This window comes from Lutra lutra, chromosome 2, assembly GCF_902655055.1.
Source record: "Lutra lutra chromosome 2, mLutLut1.2, whole genome shotgun sequence".
In the NCBI taxonomy this organism is placed as follows: Eukaryota; Metazoa; Chordata; class Mammalia; order Carnivora; family Mustelidae; genus Lutra; species Lutra lutra.
In genome coordinates, this window is record NC_062279.1 from 58,226,604 (window position 1) to 58,248,994 (window position 22,391).

At 37.2% G+C, this 22,391-nt stretch overlaps 1 protein-coding gene across 2 annotated transcripts in view; it reads right to left on the minus strand.

Moving 5' to 3' along the window:
- Positions 1 to 22,391, minus strand: part of ELP3 (elongator acetyltransferase complex subunit 3) — a 104,083-nt gene that overhangs the window by 72,183 nt on the left and 9,509 nt on the right. For both annotated transcript variants that reach the window (XM_047717495.1, XM_047717496.1), the window contains exons 4-7: positions 12,290 to 12,360; positions 11,430 to 11,493; positions 9,987 to 10,055; positions 6,930 to 7,084 (exon numbers count right to left, since the gene is read on the minus strand). In XM_047717495.1, coding sequence (XP_047573451.1) covers positions 6,930 to 7,084; positions 9,987 to 10,055; positions 11,430 to 11,493; positions 12,290 to 12,360 — 359 coding nt within the window. The remainder of the gene's footprint in view (positions 1 to 6,929; positions 7,085 to 9,986; positions 10,056 to 11,429; positions 11,494 to 12,289; positions 12,361 to 22,391) is intronic.

Sequence of the window (22,391 nt, forward strand, 5' to 3'; positions counted from 1 at the left end):
TGCTAAATTAGACTTCATCAAAATTAAAACTTCAGCTTAAAGTTAATCTTAATATAATGAATACTCAAGCCACAGACTGGGTTTTCGTATTTGTAAAATACAGATCTAGCAAAGGACTGGTATCCAGGATTTGTAACAGTCCAATAAAAAATGGGCAAAAGATTTTGACACTTCACGAAGGAAATATACACTGAAAGCATAAGCACATGATAATGTGCTCATTGTCATTAGTCATCAGGAAAATGCAAATTAAAGCCACAATGAGAAACCATTACACACCTACTAGAATGGCTAAAATTAAAAAGACTGACACCACCATATGTTGGTGAGGATGTGGAAAAACCAAATACTCATACATCACCGGTCAGAGTACAAACGGTACAACTACTTTGGAAAAATGTCTGGCAGTTTCTTAAAAAATTAAACACAGATGTAGCAATTCTACTTCTGGCTTACCCAACAGAAATAAATGCAATATTCACAGTAAGACTTGTATGAGTATGTTCATTGAAGTTTTATCGTAATAACTGCAAACTGGAAATAGCCCAGGTGTCCACTGATAGAATGGATAAGCTGTGGTCATGCATACAATGGAATACTGCTCAGCACAACCACTGAAATACCCAACAACACTGATGAATCTCCAAATATTAAGCTCAGTGAAAGAAGCCTTATACAAAACAGTATATGGCTGTATGGAAGGGGGAAAAAGGGGGAATAATGGTTGCCTTTGGGAGATACAGGTGAGAATTTACTGGGAAGGGGCACGAGGAAGCTTTTTGGGATGACGGTTACGTTCTATATCATGACAGCGTTTTGATGCACGGGTATATATGTTTATTAGAACTCATCAAAAGATACACTTAAGATCTTTGCACTTCATTGTATGTAAATTTACTTCAAAAGAAAACACAGTGGACTATATTTGGAAAGAAGTGTACTGAAGCCTGCAACGTGTTTTGAAATACATAAAAAAAAAAAGAGGGATCCATGGATGGGTAGAAAAATGGATAGCTGGATAAGTATGTGATAAAGGAAGTACTGCAGAATCCAGGTGACAAGCATGCAGTGCTCACTGAAAAATTCTGTATTTTGGAAGAAATACAGCAGCTAATATGACTGAGATCGTATTTTAGGTTGGACTGCCAAAGTTAAGGATCCTGGTCACCACCCATGAAAATCTGGTTGATCAAGGGAGGAAGCAAAAGAGGTCAATATATAAAGTGAGGGGTGAGGAATATATTAAAGCCAAAGCTCAGAAATGCAAGAAGTCTGAAGTGTGCCAGAAATAATGCCCAGGGCAGCAAGGAAGAAAATAATCACTTTCAAGCCCTCTGAGGTTGCTTTTGCTTTCTTCCTAACTTCTGCAAATCTACGAAACTGTCTTCTAGGCCTGCTACCCAGCATTATCTAGCACACCAGCTTTTCCAAGACACATAAGGACACAGCTGGAGGATTTAAAGTCATTGATGAGGGGCAAAAAGAGGAAGAAACGGAAATGAATTAAAAATTCCACTGGGAGAAGGTATGACTCACCCACTTCTTGATGGGTAACCACCCTTTGAAATTGCATCTTTTAAAAACAGCCAAAAAGCATTAAAGATTGAATGTAAAACTGCTGCTGGGCAGGACTGATTAAAAAGGAATAAAACTATTTTAAAAGGTTATTCTGAGTTATTTGGCAATATTTGCATTCCAGTGAATGGGTGACTCAGATCCTACTGCCGGTCCTTTTCATCTCCAAGCTATGATTTTTAGAGGACAACAGTCACCAGGAGTTTTGCTCTCTGGAGACAACTGGAGTTTCAGTCTAGCTGATAGAAATGAGTGATAATCACTTTGCTTGATTTAATGCACCTTGACAGAAACCATACCTGCTTTGTCCTTGAACTCTTTTACTTAGCTTTCCAATTTTTCTATTGCAAGGATAGAACATACTTTTTGCTACTAATTTGCTGTAAATAGAAACCAGGTTCACTCTGGGGGGCTTTTCCTTACCTTAACTTTTAATCTTTTAAGTAAAAAACAAAATTTTGATCAGGCTTAAACATGGCTTAAACTTTGATCAGGTTAGACACTGGATAACAAAGGAGGGTAACATGAGGTAACTGCAATTTGAATGAAGACTTTTAACCTTAAACATTATTATGGATTCATCTGTCACTATGTAATTTTTAACTTAATTTGAAATTAAGTTTTTAAACTAAAACCTCTGCTGTGCTAATTAAAATCAGTATTGCGTATTTGTACTCAGCAATAATAAACTAATAGCAACAAACATTAAAATAAACATGAAACTCATTACTTAACATCTGGGAAAGGTCAGCCACACTGGGTAACCCAGCCAGTCTTCATAAATACCCTTAGTGCAAGAGAACATAGAAAACGGAGAGGTAAAGAGCTCATCCAAAAATTTTTGAAGAAAACACATTATGTCCAAAACACATCATCTCTGGGCTGCTCTTTATTTCACAAAATGTTAACATTTGAAAATGGTCTTCTAGGTCTCTAGTTCTATAGCACAATCCAGACTGCTATTTCTTTAAACTATATAACATTTTCTGAAAAACTAATGCCATCTTTAAGTATGGTAGCAAAAATGTAGTAGTAGCAAAAAATTTACCTCAACAAAATAAACAAGGTACCACAAATCAGCTTTTTCCAGATTATCTCATAAAAGTATAGAGACCAAGAGAAAGAACAAAACATGTCAAATGTAGGTTGCCATGATTCGGTGTAACATTCATGGATGGTTTTATGGCTCCCAGATTGTACTTTTATTACTTCCCAAGAGCTGTTCATGAGATTTGTTGCAATGAAGACTCAAATCATATATAAATTTTCATCTGAAAGTAAAGTGTCTGTTGCCCTCTTGAGGCAAATTCAAGAACAGAAATAAAACAACACTGGCTTGGCCTAGTCCATTATAGAAAGAGGCTTCCTTCTCCAAAGGGCTTTTTCTACAAACCTATCATGCTCTGAAGCTGGATAGTTATAATATATACTCTATTTTTACATGAATAACAGACAACTTATGAAAGGCACTAGAACTCTCTGCAAAAATAAAGCTAAAACTTCATACTAAGAATAAAGCAAAAATTTTAAAGTTTCAATTGATAAAAATGTCAAACTAGCTGCATCCTAAAAATTAATTATGCAGATCTTCAGTCAGCTTAGCTCATATGACCCAGGGGACTCAAACTATAGACTATGAAAAGCTTTGTGGCAAACTTTTATGGAGGTTAGGAGGGTGGGGCAAGTCCAAGACAGTCAACTCAGTTCCACTTAGCAAATAAGGTCTTCAACACGAGAAGAGCTGCACTGAGAAAAGAGTGTGTAATATCTAAGTGTGGGTAGAAAAATTCAATGGTCTTGACAGATTATCCTGTTACAGAATTCTCAGAGTTAAATGAATTTTAGTAATTCTGAAGTACAGTTGCCATTTCAATGTCATGGGGCTTTGAACAAATTAATGTTGCTTCCTCTCAAATTACATTTTATTCTAAGCTATCACCTGATTTTCAGTATTAAGAAGAATGGGTTGGACTACATTATTCCTCTAAAGTTTCAAAGATTTCAGTGTTTTACTAAGCATGACTTATATTTATGAATGATCAAGATTTCAAATAAGCAGTAAAATAAGCAGTAAAAATATGGTCATCATCTCATCTTCCTACTAAAGATCCTGTAGGAGGAAGAGATCACACCCAGCTGTTATTAAAAGTCTAGATTCATGGACATAGAATTAACCCATCACATTCTCTAGAACCAATCAAAGTCGGTTCCTCACACACTCTCCCAGTTGCTGAACTCTTTATACAAATCTCTCGAGATACCCTTGATAGTTAAGGGGACAGGGAAAGTAGAAAGAACACAAAAAGTGTCCGTAATCTAAGAGGTTGCCCTACCTGTCGTTAGCTGTCAGTATTTCACCTACAGACTGATTATTCATTCAAAATGTATTCACACATTTACTTATGGCTACTATGTGCCAAGAACCATTTTATTTATAATACCCTTAGGTTCATTCAAACTTTGGCTGCACTTACTAATCTACAAAAAAATTCTCTAAGAGGGGCACTATTTGAACAACTTTGTCCTTACCTATGTGACCCTCCCTCCCCAATATAAAAGAGAAGCCAGAAAAAAGCCTGAACACAGGAAGAGGAGTATTAAAAAAACTCCAGAGAGATCCTATTTCTTCCAATATTTTGAAGTTCTTTTTTTTTTTTTTAAGATTTTATTTATTTATTTGTCAGAGAGAGGGAGAAAGCACACAAGCAGGCAGAGAGGCAGGCAGAGGTGGAGAGAGAGGCAGGCTCCCCGCTGAGCAAGGAGCCCGATGCGGGACTCGATCCCAGGACCCTGGGATCATGACCTGAGCCGAAGGCAGCGGCTTAACCCACTGAGCCACCCAGGCGTCCCAATATTTTGAAGTTCTAATGATGTACACACATGTGTGCTCATATACACATAGACACACACACTTTCATACATTTTTGTATCTAGCACAGTTTCTTGCATTAGAGCAAAGCTCAGGCTCTGAAAGCAAAGCTGCCTGGTTTCACAGCCCCACTTGGCCACCAACTACCTGTGTAATTTTGACAAGTTGCTTAATCTCTGTACCTTAGTTTCCTTACCTGTAAGACAGGGGTAGTTTACATACTTAACTCAGGGTGCCTGGGTGGCTCAGTTGGTAAGTGCCTGCCTTTAGCTCAGGTCATGATCCATGGGTCCTGGCATCTGGCTCCCTGCTCAGCGGGGAGCCTGCTTCTCCCACTCCCTCTGTCCTGCCCCCTGCTTGTGCTCTCTCTCTCTCAAATAGGTAAATAAAATCTTTAAAAACAAATAAATACTTAATTCAAAGGTTTACTGTAAGTTTTTAAAAAATGAGTATTTACCACAATGCCCAGCACATGATATGTCCTCCTTTATCCCCATCTCCCATGTCCCTTCCTCCTCAGCTCTAATGCCCGGAATAACCATCAATCATCACTCTACTATCTCTTCCATGCATTTACATTTTCTAAGCATTTACACACATGTCCCTGCATTTACATTTATGTGCAGGTACACAAAACTGATGGGATCCATACTGTAAGAACTGGCTCTAAAAATTGCTTTTTCACATAGTATATATACCTCAGAGACTGATAACTTTACCATATTAGGTGATCTTATCTGTTTGCATGGCTACAAATGCCATGTATAGGTTGATAACCACCAATTTTGCATTGCCAGCCTAGATGTCTCTTGTATAGTCTACCCAAATCTCCACTTGAATGTACCTTAGATATTTCAAACTTAACATATCCAAAGTAAAATTCTTGGTTTTCTCCCACATACCTGCTCTTCTCTCTGTCTTTTTCATCTCAGCATATGGCCCTACCCATCAACCATTTCCTATAACCAAAAGTTGGGTATCATGCTTGATTCTTTCCTTTCTTACCCCCAAACCAACCCAAAGTCCTGTCATTTGCAGCAATAAAACAGAGTTCTAATCCATCCTCTCTTCTCCATCATTACTGCCACCATCCTCGAGTGAGCTATGATGGACATAATAGTCTTCTATCTGGCTTCTCACTTTTACTCTTGTAATCCTCCAATCCATAACCCAGACAATAGACAGAATGACCTTCTCATCAACCTGAATGTGTCACTCTCCTGCTTAAAACCACCTACTTTCTACTGCGCTTCAAATAAAATTTTGGATCCTCCAAAGCATTATATTCTCTGGCCTGTACGTACTTAACTCTGCAAGCTCACCTCATGATATTCTCTCCTTTGTTCACTAGAGTCTAGTCACAGTGGCCTCCTCTCTGTTCCTAGAAGACCCCAAGATCTTCCCCATTTCAGTGATTTTTGTCTTATTTTTTCTGCTCTTGGCCTAATTATTCCTTATACATTGGGTCTCAGCTTAAATACGACCATGTTGTCCAGAGAATAATCTTGTTCTTTATTGTAGTAGTCTATTTCTACCATAGCTTTCCTGTTTATTTGTTGAACTAGTAGAAATAAGCACCTCAAGAGTGAGGATATCCTTATTCCTAGTGCCGAAAGCAGTGCACAACACCTAGTGGGCCCTCCATAAACACTGAGTAAATAAGAGGGAATAGCATACAGTAATTAACTAGGTTTTCCTGAAACTTGTGAAAATAAAACCTACTTTAAAACCTACTTTTTAAATAACTATATATAAAACTTATTATTCTTCTTGCTTAAAAACTGAGATGAGATATCAAAAGAATGTATAATTCTATTTTGCTTTATCAACTACAATGAATAAATCATCTCATTCATGAACAGAAATTATTTAGTAGTCATTAATAAATTATTAAATAATAATCACTTGTTTCATTGATTTCATGGCAGCCAGATGTTTTACATAAAGTGTACCCTTAGTGCTCTTTTTGAGTGGTTTAAAGACTCAACTAGTTTAGTTTTAGTTTAGTAGTTTAGACCAGCCTATGGTTGAAAAACCTTCAGTGATTTTATGGATCGTTCTTTCTCAGAGGATACTACTGTCAGTGAACCATATGCACTTATTTAAAAAATTAATTTTTTCAATGAAAAGAGTCCTTTCCCACAAATAGACATAACTATGGGAACTAGGAATGTGTAAGGTGATGGATGCTAATTAAGTTGACTGTGGTGGCCATCTCACGATATATGTAAGTCTTTATGCTGTACACCATAAATTTTACAATGCTGTACATCAATTATATCTCAATAAATTAGAAAAAATGTATTTTAAATATAATCCATCAAAAATATGCAAATGAAATGAACAAAATCTACCACCCCACCCCCGCACCACCAAAAAAGAACTAGGAACATAGATGTAGAGCAGAAGGAATTCTCAAAGGCTGCGGCTAGGAGGATAAGCTGATAACCACTCTGGAGAATATGGTAAAATAAGGATTTCTTACTTGACTGCCTCGTAAATATTGTTGGAGGTATGTCCTGATAAGGCGTCATGTAAATTTCGAATAAAATAATCTCTGTATTCTTCTGGAAGGGCCATAAATGTTCCACCCATCACAATAAACTCCACTTTATCCACACTGTGACCAAGTTGTTTTAACTGAAAAACATATAAATTCATCAGCATTAGACATAGTCAACTACCCTAAGAAGGCACTGCGAATTTCTAATTTTATTTTGTAGCATCTTCATCAGTATAGTTTAAAAATGAAAAGCAATTAGACATATTTAGCAAATTCTGTGGATTAAAAAAATAGACTCTGGAGTCTGAAAGGAAAAAAAAATTATAGCTCATGGAGGGAAAGGGAGAATTATAAAGAATCAGAAAGAAGCTTAACATCAATCCATATGTGGGAATTTAAAAACATGGAGAATATAAACTAGAAAGCAGGAAGGGCAAATATAATAATACAATACAATGTGCAATATAATAAATATTTATTGATTATGTATTTTTATGTCAGAATTTGCAGTAAGCCTTGGGGACAAAAAAGATGACTATATGCAACATAATCAAGACTTGATGCCAATGGAAGAAAAAGAACACTACATTACAAAGAAAAATTAAGAAGGCAATTTTAAATCAAAACTTTGAAGTTTTAAATCAGTTGTGAAGATTATGAGCACAGGTGGCACTGCTCTCTGGAGGAAAAAAGGAAAATAAAAGTCTGATAAAATATGAAATAGTATCTCTCTCTAGTGGAGAGAATAGTACAGATTTTTCATTTTGTCAAACATAACAAGCCAAGATTCTAAATTTTAAGAACAGGTATTTAAATTTCTTAGGTTCCTCAAAAAATTAAAAATAGGAAATCAGTATGAGTAATCCCACTACTAGGTTGGTACCCAAAGAAAAACAAAAACACAAATTCGGAAAGATATATGCACTCCTCTATTTACTGCAGCATTATTTACAATAGCCAAGATGAAAGCAATCCAAGAGTCCACTGATAGACAAAGGGATGAAGAAGATGTGGTATATATATATACACAATGGAATATAAATCAGCCATAAAAAAGAATGAGCTCTTGTCATTTACAAAAACATGGAGGGAACTAGAGGGTATTGTGCTAAGGAGAATAAGTCAGATAGAGGAAAAACAAATGCCATATGATTTCATTTATATGTGAAATCTGAAAAGCAAAAACAGATAAACAAAAAGCAGAAAGAGCCATAAATGTAGAGAACACACTGATGGTTGCCAGAGAGTAAGTGGGTGAAGGGATGGAAAAAATGGCTGAAAGGCAGTAGGAGATACAGGCTTCCAGTTACAGAATGAATAAGTCATGGGGATAAAAAGTACAGCATAGGAAATATAGTCAATGATACCGTAACAGCACTGTAGGGTGAGTGATGGTAGCTACACTTGTGGTGAGCACAGCATAACAAATAGACATGTTGAACCACTAGGCTGGATGCCTGAAACTAATGTAATATTGTGTGTCAACTACACTTCAATTAAAAAAAAATTTCTTGCCATATTTTAGGCTTGAGAAAAACTGGGTCAAGGGGACTACCAAATTATAAAGTCAAATTAATGCACTGTGTAAAGGATGTCTACACTTAATATGGACAAAAAGGCACCTTCTAAAATGTTTGTTTCTGAAAATGGCAAGTAACAATTTATGCATATGAATATATGTATGTAAACATTCACATATACATACGCATGCACACGCAAATATGTATTTGAGTGTGTAAGTTGTGTACACACACACACATAAAGAAAGCTTTCTATCTGTGATTGTTTACAAGGGATACACGACAAAATCATTCTGGTAGCTTTTTCAAAATATCTTGCCAGAACCATAAACTACACTTAACTGAACTCTAGAGGTGAAATGCTGGCATATGTTTTGGAAAAGATACTCAGGTGATTCTAGTGTATTTACAGTTAAGAAAAGAATCACTGCTTACAGTAGCTTCTTTTCCTTTTTTTTAAATTAAATTTTATTTTTTTCCAGTATTCCAAAATTCATTGTTTATGTTCTACAGTAGTTTCCAAATCTTTTAAAACCCATTCCCTTTCCAGAAAGCATAAAAATTTCATATGCTATTGAAACATTTTAAATGAATTAAATGCCACGGTTAAAAAAGAAACTGAAGCAACGGTCATCTTAGAAGATGCTTTTCTAAACTATGTAGGTTCCACCCAGGCAGGGGTCCTTTCCTACAGCTGACAATCGTGATGAACACGTGCTTGGGTGACAGTGAAGTGAAAAATCTAAACTGGCTGGCATTCACTAATACTAGTTAAACAAACACAGAAATGACTTAAGGACATGGATGTACTACTTTCCATTGGAGATTTTGTAGTTGCCCTACCAGACGTCACTGTAAAAATTAATGGTCATACTTTTTTAAGTTGGATAAGTTCAAAATAGAATTATAAAAGAGAAAAACTATATTAACATTTAGATTTCCCAAACAGAGCAAGGCTGTTGACACAGGACTTGTTTTTAATTGGTTATATTGGAGTATAATTTACATACAATAAAATCAATTATTTTTTAAGTGTACAACCACATGAGTTTGGTTACGTGTTTAGAGTTATGTAATTACCACCACAGTCATTATACAGAACAATTACACAACTCCCAGAAGTTCCTCGTACCCTTCTGCAGTCAATTCTCTATTCCCACCCTGGCAAACCAGGCACGATACTTTTTATGTGGCATATGGAAGCAAATATTCAATCCATCCACCTACTGTCTAAGGACTTTCACACATCTACATCTGTATATTTCGTCTGGTAAATGAGTTTGTACAAGTTGAAAGAAATTTAGAGAATATAAAACCTTAAAGCAATAATAGAGTCACGAAAGGAAGTAGCGTTTCTGACTTTGCTGGGTATTGCAAACTAGTCTCCCTCCTTCAGATGGATACTTAAACTTACCAAGGGGAAAGACACTCTTTTAGTTATTTCAGGTTCAACTCAAATCAAACAATAATACCTTCAGTGTACAAAAACCGAATTTAAAAATGCTTTTTAAAAACTTACCTGTTCTATTCGGTGTCTTGTCTGTAGATAAGGGTCATATCTAGCACGGATAGCTCGCATGGAGGTTGGCTAAGAAAAAAAGAGAAAAATCTCCTGCTGGGCCCACATTCAATAAAAATAATAAGTAGTTTCAAAAGGACTGTATTAAAAATAAACTTCTTTTGTGCTCCTTCCTTTTTCAGTCTTGTTAGGGATCAAAATGATGTTCTGAATAGCATCTGGCTAGTTCCTACCCCACTGTCTTAAGTATCTGACCAGCAGGGCATCTCCTTGAATCATATTTATCTTTGTGTAAACACTTATGAAACCTCCAGGGTCACTTTCTGCTAGAGCAGAAAGGGGTGGCTAGGGGACAGAAATGAGAGGGAGCTTTTTCACTGAATAATTCCTTTTGTATTTTTAACAATTTGAACAATGGAAAACAAGGAAAAAGTGAAATCTCATATATAAGAAAACGTCCAGTGGTTTGCTGGCTGCTGACCTCTTCTGCAGAGGCTCACTGCTTCAAAAGCCTGCTTGCTGTTCTCCTGCTTGCACCCTGTCCTTACTCTACCTTACCCACACAGCATCAAATGATCTTTTTAAAACCTTACACTGGAACAGACCATCCCTCTGCCTTCAACCACAATGGCTTCTCTTGACACCTATAATAAAATCCAAACTCTATGAGCAGCTTACAAACTCCCTATGTCATCTGTCTTTCCAATCTCATTCTTCCCCTTACCCATAAGTCCTGGTATACCCCACTGTCATTCCTGCTACAGCTCCTTGTTCTAGCTATCCTCTCCACTGGGAACATTCTCTCCTGATATTCCTGCATGGCTCCTTCATGTCATTCAGGACTCAGTCCAAATATCATCTCCTTAGACAGTCACTTGCCAGCCACCAAGGCTAAAGTACCTACTCAGCTTCTACAGCTCTACTCTATTTTACTTCTTGGCTTAGCATTTACTAGTACCTGATATTTTCTTCTTTCTTCTCTATCTCCATTAGAATGTAAATTCTGTAAGATCACGGACCTTGTCCATTTTTCACTGCTGTAGAGGCAGTATAACGTGGTGGTGAGGAACAAAGAATTCAAACCCTGGCTCTGTCACACATAGCAGTGTGTCTCTGGGCCAGATGTTTAGGACTTCTAAGCCTATTTCCTCAATCATAAAACCAGGATAGTAACAGTATCTACCTTCAAGATGCTGCTATATGGTTTAAAGTTGTAAAGCACTTGAAATAGTTGACATATATAACAAGTGCTTATATAAGTATTTTTCTAGTGACTAGAGCAGTATATGTAGATAGTCAGCAAATATTTGATGAATGAACAACTTCTACCTTCAGGAGAAAAAAAAAAAATTTAAAAATCTAAGAAAGCCAGTACTTCTACAAGCATACTATAGGTCAAAGTACAATGTTACACTTCCTCAGGACGACTTCACATCACTTTACCTCATATCCAGTATAAGACTGGGTTGAATATTCAAAATCTGAATCAGGTCCACCAGGGCAGTATCTGCCAATACAACCAAAGAAGGATGTCAGATACAAAACTCAGTCCAACAGTCTAGATCAAGTATCTGCAGTCTCCATAAAATCCCGAGAGCAAACAAGCTTTGTTTTCAAATCCTAATAGAAGAGTCTATCTTTGCAGTATCTACAATTAATTTATTTTCTATGAACAAGTAAACACAGGAAACATATAAGGAACATTATATGTCTACATTATTGTAGTCATTTTCAGAATGTTGCAGTCACTGTTATTTTAGAGGTTTATGCTTTTAGGGACAAGTAAGAGGATTTAAGTTTTCCTAGGTTTGGAATGATACTCACAGTGCTCTCGGTAACTACACTTAGGAAAACTTTTCTCTCATTTAATCTTCCTACCCAGAATCACGCATATTCTTCTGCTATTTTTCCAATTATCTAAAATTAAGATGTTTAAAGGTTATTTATAGGGATAACTTTGTAATGATACTTTTCTGATGCAAACTCATTTTAAATTTCTGACATTTAGAATTTAGGCGGCTCATATTTCCATGTTTCATTTATTAAGTTGATAGAATGTCACTCTTGAGTTCTAGAACTTATGTATTTTTTGTTTATTGCAATATATCAAAATCTTTGTATGTTTCATTTTTAAAGCAGTGAAACATCCTATCAATGGCTGCTTGTTTCAAAGAACTAACTTATTAATCTACTGAACCAAAGTTTCAAATATTAACCAGCATACACTGATTAGGATTCTAGGGGATTAACTAATTCATTTAAAGTACACATGCACACAACTTATGAAAAGTATCCACACTTACACACATATATTTCCTGTAAAACTGATGTGTGGGCATCTGTGGGGTTTGCACATCACAGCCACAACAGCAATCTACAAAAAAAAAAAAAAAAAAAAATTAATAAAAAAAGCTACCATGGAATAATGAATATAGAATCCTAGAGAGTGGTTATCTCACAGAAGGAGGGAAATGAATGCAATCAGGAAATGGTACATAAGGTAAAATACAAAAAAAGAAAATGGCTCAAAAGGGGCTTCAGTGTATTTGTAATGCTGTATTTCTTAAGCTGAGCAGTGGGTGTAAGGGTGACCTCTTTTCAGTGTTTAAATCTCTAAAATACACAAATGCACTTATATACTAGCTTGGATTATATTTTACCTATAAATTAAGTGAAAAATAAGGAATTAATACTTTTCAAAGTCAAAGTGATCCCATTCTCTCACTCTCTTTATTTTACTAAAATAGCCTACAAGAAAAAATTATTTTATGCAATAAAGATATAAAATTATATCTAGGCCTAATCTTTCTAACTCAACCTCCTCACGGAACTATTGGACCACAATATTTAGAGCACAGTATTAAACTAGGAGCTATACTTCAGAGTGTGTGCAAAATATTCTCAGAGGAGTCTGTCAGAGCCTTCCTGATCTGAGAACAGTATGTGCCTCAGAAAGGGGGTGATGACAGAGATAGAAGTATGGTTACATACGTGGGGAATTGGCCAAATAAGGGTATAGACTAAGGTGAATGCAAGCCAGGTTTCTTAGTATTGGAGAAGGAAGTTATAAATATGAAAAGGGAGAGAACTTGGATATGACAGAAGGTATTGCTGTGAACTCACAGTTTTCAATAAGTATATTCATATACAAATAAATATAAATGTAAATGTGTTATGTATATGTGTGTCCACATACGTATGTATGTATACATACATATTTCCTAGCTTGGTTCACTGACATGGGCTAGGAGCAGCAACACCCTAATATCAATGAGTATATTAGCACTCAGATCTTGGTTTCTAAATACCCTTCTCCACTGAAAAAAAACCAGGGGTCTGTGGAGAAACAGCTGATTCCAGACATGGAGCAAAGAAAGGACAAGATGAACCTGGACCATTTTATTAGGACAGAAAGCTAGAAACTGCTCGAAAAATGATGGGGACATTTTAGAAAGACAACAGAAACCAGCCTGAAGGCTCTCACTGGTCAAATCAAGGATCATCTGTAGTCAAAATAAATAATGACAGTAACAGATTATAACCATCAAACTGGAAATCATTAACCCATTCATACAAATAAATGAATAAGTAAACTGAAAATGTGATAAGGAATTCAAAGTACATCACCGCACAAAGCTTCTTAATTACAAAATGGAAAAGATTAACTTTACAGAGGAGAAGCCTGGGAGATGCTACCTTGCTCAAAATGAACAATATTGGAAAGAAGAATAAAGATGAAGGTATCACGCTCCCTGATTTCAAACTATACTATGCAATATGATATTGGCATAAAAACAAATAAATCAACAGAACAGAGAGTCCAGAAATAAACCCCTCATATATGATCAGTTAATTTACAACAAAGGAACCAAGAATATACAAGTGGGGGAAAGGACAGTCTTCTCAATAAATGGTGCTGAGAAAACGGTACACCCACATGCAAAAGAACAAAACTAGACCACTATCTTATATAATACGCAAAAAATTAACTCAAGATGGATTAAAGACTTGAATGTTAAGACCTGAAACCATAAAACTCCTAGAAAAAAAAACACAGGCAGAAGTTCCCTGACATTGGTCTGGGTGCTGAAGTTTTGGAACGGACTCCAAAAGCAAAAACAAGTAAGTGGGACTACATCCAACTACAAAGGTTCTGCACAGCAAAGTAAACCATCAACAAAAGGAAAAAGCAACCTACTGACTGGAAGAAAATATTTGTAAATCATATATTCAATAAGGGGTTAATATCCAAACTATACTACAAACTCAGCTCAATAGCAAAACTACATATGATTAAATAATGAGCAGAGGACTTGAACATTTTCCCGAAGACATACAGATGACCAGCAGACACATGAAAAGATGTTCAATATCAATAATTATCAGGGAAATGCACATTAAAACCATGAGATATTACCTGTTAGAATAGCAACCTAAAATGAAATACTACCACACACCTATCCGAATGGCCAAAACCCAGAACATGGACAATACCAAATGCTAGCAAGCATGTTGAGCAACAGGAATTCTCACTTTTGGTAAGAATACAAAATGGCACAGCCGCCTGGATGACAGTTTGGCAATTTCACAAAGGTTTAGCTTTATGGATTATGATATAATCCAGCAATCATGCTCCTAGGTATTTACCCTAGGAGTTGAAAACTTATGTGTACATAAAATGAGTTGAAATGAGTTGAAAACTTAGGTGTACGTAAAACCCTTCAAACAATGTTTATAGCAGCTCTGTTCATAATTGCCAAAAACTGGAAGCAACCCAGATGCCCTTCAATAGTCACCTATGTGGTACATTCAGACAATGGAATATTATTCAGTTCTAAAAACAAATGAGCTGCACCAAGCCACTAAAAAGACATGGTGAACCTTAAATGCATATTGCTAAGTGAAAGAAGCCAATCTGAAAAGGCTACATACTATTTGATTCCAAGTACATCTTTCTGAAAAAGGTTAAAACTACAGAGACAGTAAATAGATCAGTTTGCTAGAAGTTTGGAGCAAAGGAAAGGATGAATAGAGGAGTTTTAGGGAAGGGAAACTAATCCTCATGATCCTGAAATGGTGGACACATGACATTATGCATTGGTAAAACCCACAATACAGGGGCACCTGGGTGGCTCAGTGGGTTAAAGCCTCTGCCTTCGGCTCAGGTCATGATCTCAGGGTTCTGGGATTGAGCCCCACATCGGGCTCTCTGCTCTGTGGGGAGCCTGCTTCCTCCTCTCTCTCTGCCTGCCTCTCTGCCTACTTGTGATCTCTGTCAAATAAATAAATAAAATCTTAAAAAAAAAAAAAACCCACGGGACGCCTGGGTGGCTCAGTTGGTTGGACGACTGCCTTCGGCTCAGGTCATGATCCCGGAGTCCCGGGATCGAGTCCCACATCGGGCTCCCAGCTCCATGGGGAGTCTGCTTCTCCCTCTGACCTTCTCCTAGCTCATGCTCTCTCTCACTGTCTCTCTCTCAAATAAATAAATAAAATCTTTAAAAAAAAAAAACCCACAATACACACTACTGTGAGTGACCCCAATATAATCTATAAGCTTCACTTAATAATAATGTAGCAATATTGGTTCATCAATTTTAACAAATGTGCCAAACCAATGCCAAGGGCAACCTGGGCAGGAAGGAAAGGAAGTATAGCAGAACCCTGTGTGCTTTCTGCTCAATTTTTAGGTAAACCTAAAACTGCTCTGTTAAAAACAGGAAAAAAAACAAAAACATAACAACAAAGCACCACCAGGGTAACAGCAGAAATAAAAACACGAAGACTGGGGTGCCTGGCTGACTTGGTGGATTAAACGTCTGCCTTCGGCTCAGGTCATGATCCCAAGGTCCTCGAATTGAGTCCCTCAACAGGGAGCCTGCTTTTCCCACTGCCTCTGTTTCTCTCTGTCTCTCATGAATACATAAACAAAATCTTAAAAAAAAAAAAAAAAGGCATGAAGATCAGGATCATAGCAGATAAGGAATAACAATCACCTGTGTATGTACTTCTGATATTTTTGTATTTTTAATTTTTTTAAAGTTTTTATTTTGATTCCAGTTAGTTAACTTTCAGCATTGTATTACACGTTTCAGGTGTACAATACAGTGATTGAACAATTCCATACATCACCTGGTGCTCATCACAACAAATGCATTCCTTAATCTCATTACCTATTTAACCCATCCCACTAAACCACTCCCCTCTGGTAACCCTCAGTTTGTACTATATACTTAATGGCAGTTTCCTAATTTCTCTTTTTTTCCCTTTGCTCATTTATTTTGTTTCTCAAATTCCACACATGAGAGGAATCATATGGTATTTGTCTTCTTCTGACTGCCTCATTTCACTTAGCATATCTCCAACTCCATCTATATCATTGCAAACGGCAAGATTTCATTATTTTTAATGACTGAATAATATTCCATCATATATCTATATCTATATATCTCACAACTCCTTTATCCATCCATGAATCGATGGATACCTGGGACTGCTTCCATAATTTGGCCATTGTAAATAATTCCACAATGAATATAGGGGTGCATGTTCCCCTCTCAGTTACTGTTTTTGTATTCTTTGGGTAAATATTTGGTAGTGTGATTACTGGTTTGTAGCGTAGTTCTACTTTTAAATTTTTGAGGAACCTCCATACTATTTTCCACAGTGGCTACACCAGTTTGCATTCCAACCAGCAGTACAAGAGGGTTCCTTTTTCTCCACATCCTTGTCAACACCTGCTATAACTTGTGTTGCCGCTTTTAGCCATTCTGACAAATGTGAGGAGATAAATCATCGTGGTTTTGATTTGCCTATCTCTGATGGTAAGTCATTATGAGCATCTTTTCATGTCTTTTGGCCATCTAGATATCTTCTTTGAAGAAATGTCTGCTTATGTTTTCTGCCCATTTTTTATCCATTTTCTGCCCATTTTTATTCCATTTTAATTGGATGGATATTGAGTTGTATAAGTTCTTTATATGTTGTTTGCAAATATCTTCTCCCATTCAGTAGCTTCTTGTTTCCTTTGATGTGCAGAAGCTTTTTATTCTGATGTAGCCACAATATCCCCATAATAGAAGATATATCTAGAAAGAAGTTGCTATGGCTGATGTCAAAGAAGTTACAGCCTGTGTTTTCTTCTGGGATTTTTATGGTTTCAGGTCTCACATTTAGGTCTTTTAATTCATTTTGAATTTATTTTTGTGTATGGTGGAAAAAAGTGGTCCAGTTTTCTTTCAGCTGCCTGTTGCCACCCAGTTTTCCAATACCTGGTTTGTTGAAGAGACTATCTTTTCCCCAGTGGATATTCTTTTCTGCTTTGTCAAACACTAATTGACCATACAGCTGGAAGTTTATTTCTGGGCTTTCCATTATGTTTCACTGATCTTTGTGTCTATTTTTGTGCCAGTATCATGCTGTTTCGATTACTACAGCTTTGTAATAGAACTTGAAGTCTGGAATGGTGATCCCTCCAGCTTTGCTCCCCACTCCCCAACCAAGGTTGTTTTGGCTATTTGGAGTCTTTAGTGATTCCATATGAATTTTAGGATTGTTTGTTCCAGTACTAAGAAAAATGCTATTGACATTTTGATAGGGATTGCATTATGTGTAGATTTTGGATAGGATGGAGATTTTAACAATATTTGTTCTTCTAATCAATGAGCATGGCATGTCTTCACATTTCTTTGTGTCCTCTTTAATTTCTTGCTTTAGTGTTTTACAGTTTTCACAGTTCAGGTTTTTCACCCATTTGGTTAGGTTTATTCTTAGGTATCTTATTATTTTTGGTGTCATTATAGATGGGACTATTTTCTTAATTTCATTTTCCTTAGATTTTATTTCTTTTAGAGAGAGAGAGAGAGCGTGAACAGGAGCCAGGGGGAGGGTATGGGAGGGACAGAGGGAGAAAGAAAATCTCAAGCAGATTCCATGCCGAGCATGGAGCCCGACATGGGGCTTGATTTCATGACTCTGAGATCATGACCTGAGCTGAAATCAAGAGTCAGATGCTTAACTGAAAGCCACCTCGGCACCCCTTAATTTTGCTTTCTGATGTTTCATTATTGGTGTATAAAAGTGCAACAGAGACAGAGCACCTGGGTGGCTCAGTCGGTTAAGCGTCTGTCTTCGGCTCAGGTCGTGATCCCAGGATTCTGGGGTCGAGCCGAGTCCTGGATTAGGCTCCCTGCTCAGCGGGAAGTCTGCTTCTCCCTAACCCACCCTCCCTGCTTGTGTTCCCTATCTCACTGTGTCTCTCTCTGTCAAATAATAAATTAAATCTTTAAAAAAAAAAATTGGGTAGAATTTGCCTGTGAAGCCATCCAGTCCTGGGCTTTTGTTTGTTGGGAGTTTTTTTTGTTTACTGATTCAATTTCTTCGCTGGTGATCAGTCTCTTCAGATTTTTCATTTCTTCCTGTTTCAGTTTTGGTAGTTTACATGTTTCTAGGAATTTATTTCTTGTAAGCTGTCTAATCTGTTGGCATGTAGTTTTTCATAATACTTTCTTGTATTTCTATGATGTTGGTTGTTATTTCTCCTCTCTGATTTGTGATTTTGAGTCTTTTCTCTTGTTTTCTTCTTGATAAGTCTTGTTAAAGGCTTATCAATTTTATTGATTTTTTTTCAAAGAACCAGCTCCTGGTTTCATTGATCTGTTCTATTATTTGCTTAATTTCTGTATCATTTATTTCTGCTCTAATCTTTGTTATTTCCTTCCTTCTACTACTTTTAGGTTTCATTTGTTCTTTTTCTAGCTCCTCTGGGAGTAAGAGTAGGTTGTTAATTTGAGATTTTTCTTGCTTCCTGAGGTAGGTCTGTATTGTTACAAACTTCCCCATTAGAACTGCTTTTGGTCCATCCCAAGGTTTTGGAATATTGTGTTTTCATTTTTATTTATCTCCATGTATTTTTTAATTTTTTATTTCCTAATTAATCCATTCATTGTTCAATAGCATGTTATTTAGCCTCCATGTATTTGTAGCCTTTCCAGATCTTTTCTTGTGGTTGACTTCTAGGTTCATAGTGTTATGGTCAGGAAAGATGCATGGTATGATATTCTTGAATTTGCTGAGGCTTTTTGGTAGCCTAATATGTCATCTTTTCGGAAAATGTGTATTCTGCTATTTTAGGATGGAATGTTCTGAATGTATCTGTTAAACCCATCTAGTCCAATGTGTCATTCAAAGCTACTATTTCCTTGTTTCTAGTTGGATGATATGCCCATCAATTTAAGGGGGCTGGAAAAGCCCTGTGTTATTATTGCATTACTATGGTTTGTCATTTATGTTTGTTATCAACTGTTTAATATATCTGGGTGCTCCCATGTTGGGTGTATAAATATTTACAATTATTTTATCTTCTGTTGGATTGTCCCCTTTATTATTATATAGTGTCCTTCTTTGTCTCTTATTACTGTCTTTGTTTTAAAGTCTATTTTTTTTAAAGGATTTTATTTATTTATTTGACAGAGAGATCACAAGTAGGCAGAGAGGCAGGCAGAGAGAAAGAGGAGGAAGCAGGCTCTCTGCTGAGCAGAGAGCCTGACTCGGGACTTGATCCCAGGACCCTGAGATCATGACCTGAGCCGAAGGCAGAGGCTTAACCCACTGAGCCACCCAGGCGCCCTTAAAGTCTATTTTGTCCAATATAAGTATCACTACTCCGGATTTCTTTTGATACACATTTGCATGAGAGATGTTCCTCCATCCCCTCACTTTCAGTCTGCAGGTGTCAACTGGTCTAGAATGTGTTTCCTGTAAGCAGCATATAGGTGGGTCTTGTTTTTTAACTCATTTTGTCACCCTGTGTCTTTTGGAGAATTTAGTCCATTTACATTCAAAGTCATTATTGATAGATACATATTTATTGCCACTTTATTCCTTGTTTTGTGGTTGTTTCTGATGTTTTTTCTGGTCCTTCTCTTTTTTTTTTTTTTTTTAAGATTTTATTTATTTATTTGACAGAGAGAAATCACAAGTAGGCAGAGAGGCAGGCAGAGAGAGAGGAGGAAGCAGGCTCCCCGCCGAGCAGAAAGCCCGATGCGGGGCTCGAACCCAGGACCTGGGATCATGACCTGAGCCGAAGGCAGCGGCCCAACCCACTGAGCCACCCAGGCGCCCCTGGTCCTTCTCTTTTTCTCTTTCATGGTTTGCTAGTTTTCTTTAGTGATATATATGGATTCCTTTCTTTTTATTCTTTGCATACCTATTATTTTTTGATTTGTGGATACCATTAGGTTTGTATATAACATATGCATATAGCCATCTATATTAAGTTGATGGCTGAGTTTGAACCCATTCTTTACTCCTCTCCTCCCTATCTTTTAGCTATATGGTGTTATATTTTATATCCTTTTGAGAGTTCCTTAACTGATTTTTTACATAAATATTCACTTTTACCGCTTTTGTGTTTCCTACCTTCATATTGTCACTTTTGATCTTCCTTTCCACTCCAAGAGTCCTCTTTTTTTTTTTTTTTTTTTTTTTGGCTAAGATTTTATTTACTTGAGAAAGAGTAAGAGAGAGTATGAGAAAGGGTCGGAGGGAGAAGCAGACTCCCGGCTGAGCAGGGAGCCCAATGCAGGACTCGATCCTCAGACTCCAGGATCATGACCTGAGTCGAAGGCAGTCTTAACCAACTGAGCCACCTGGGCACCCCTATCTTTGAAACTCTTTATCTCCTCTTTTATTTTGAATGACAGCCTTGCTGGATAGAGTATTCTTGACTGAAGATTTTTTCCATTCAGCACTTTAGATATATCATGCCACTCTCTTCTGCCTGGCAAGTCTTCTGCAGAAAAATCCGCTGATAGCCTTATGGGGAGTTTCCCCTTTTATGAACTGTCTTCTTATCTTCTGCTCCTTTTAAGATATAGTTTTTTTTTTAATCACTACTTTTTGCCATTTTAATTACATTATGTCTTGGGGTGGATCTGCTTTTGTTGCTTTTATTGGGTGTTCACATTGCTCCTGGATGTGGATATCTGTTTCCTTCCTCAAATTAGATAAGTTTTCAGCTATTATTTCCTCAAATAAATTCTCTGCCACCCCCCCCTTGATCTCTCCTCCTCTTCTGGGACACATATAATATGAAGGTTATTATATTTGATGGAGCCACTGAGTTCCCTAACTCTACTCAAATTTTGCATAATTCTTTTTTCTCTCTTTTGTTCAGCTTGATTATTTTCCATTACTTTGTCTTATAGGTCATTAATTCACTCCTCTGCTTCTTCCATCCTGGTATTCTGTCCATCAAGTGTGTTTCTCATTTAATTTATTGAGCTCTTTATCTCTGCTATGTTATTCCTTATCTCTGTCTTAAGTACTTCACTCATGTCTTCTACTCTTTTCTCAAGTCCAGTGAGTATCCTTTTGATCACTGCTTTAAGTACCCCATCACACATGTTACTTATATCTGCTTCACTTAGATCTCTGGCTGTGGCCTTATCTTTTTCTTTTCTCTTCTGTCCTATTCTTTCTAAGTCTCTGTGCCTGTTTGTGTGTGTTAGGAAAGTCAGCTATATCTCCTGTTGAGGGTATGGCCTTATGAAAAAGTCCTGTACTGCACTGCTGTGTACTGTACCCAGTTCTTCAGGGCCTGGTGCTTCTGGGAATGTCACCAATGTGTGGTGCACATGCTTGCTGTTTTATCCCAGCTGTTCTACCCTTTAGGCAAGTCATCTTCAAAGGCTCTCTTTGCCTTTTGTGAGCAGTGCTTGGCCCCAGACCTGAATGTAGTACATTTTAACTAGGTGTGCTATGGTCAGCTTGTGAATGAAACCTGTCACCACTGCTATCTGAACAGGAGCTCCACAAAACTTCTGAGTCAGGAGACACAGTGTAAGCAGGACTTTGGGTCTGTCTTCTGGGGAGGGGACTGGCCAAGTTGGGACTGAGGCAAGCACGACAGAGAAAGGCGGTTCCACAGGAGTAAAGGCACTTGAAGTGGGGTTGGTATAAGCAAGTTAGGTAGCAAATGTGGGCACTACACTGATTCCCACAGGTGGCCATGTGCTTATAATGAGGGATGCAGGAGGGAAATGGTGCCCGTTAGTTCCTTGTTCGTGGAAAGGTCTCTCCTTGAACTCTACTTCTCTGGGATATGATCTTGAGATGAGCAAATAACCTCTGCACTGTGTGTTCCAGGTGCTCTTCAGATTACTGTTTATACACTATATGTCATGGGTTGTTTGCCTAACTTATAAAAGCAGTGCAATGCCCTCTGGGCTCTATCCTAGCCAAGCCCACTGACCTTTAAAATTCCAGTCTTTATGTCCACTGGTTGCAAGAACTCCCAAAATTCAGCCCCTCTCACTTGCCAAGCCAATTGCTATGGGGATTCATTTTCCCTGTGTCTCCTTGGTATGACAGTGTTAGTCTGTCTCTCACCCTCCTCTGCCACTG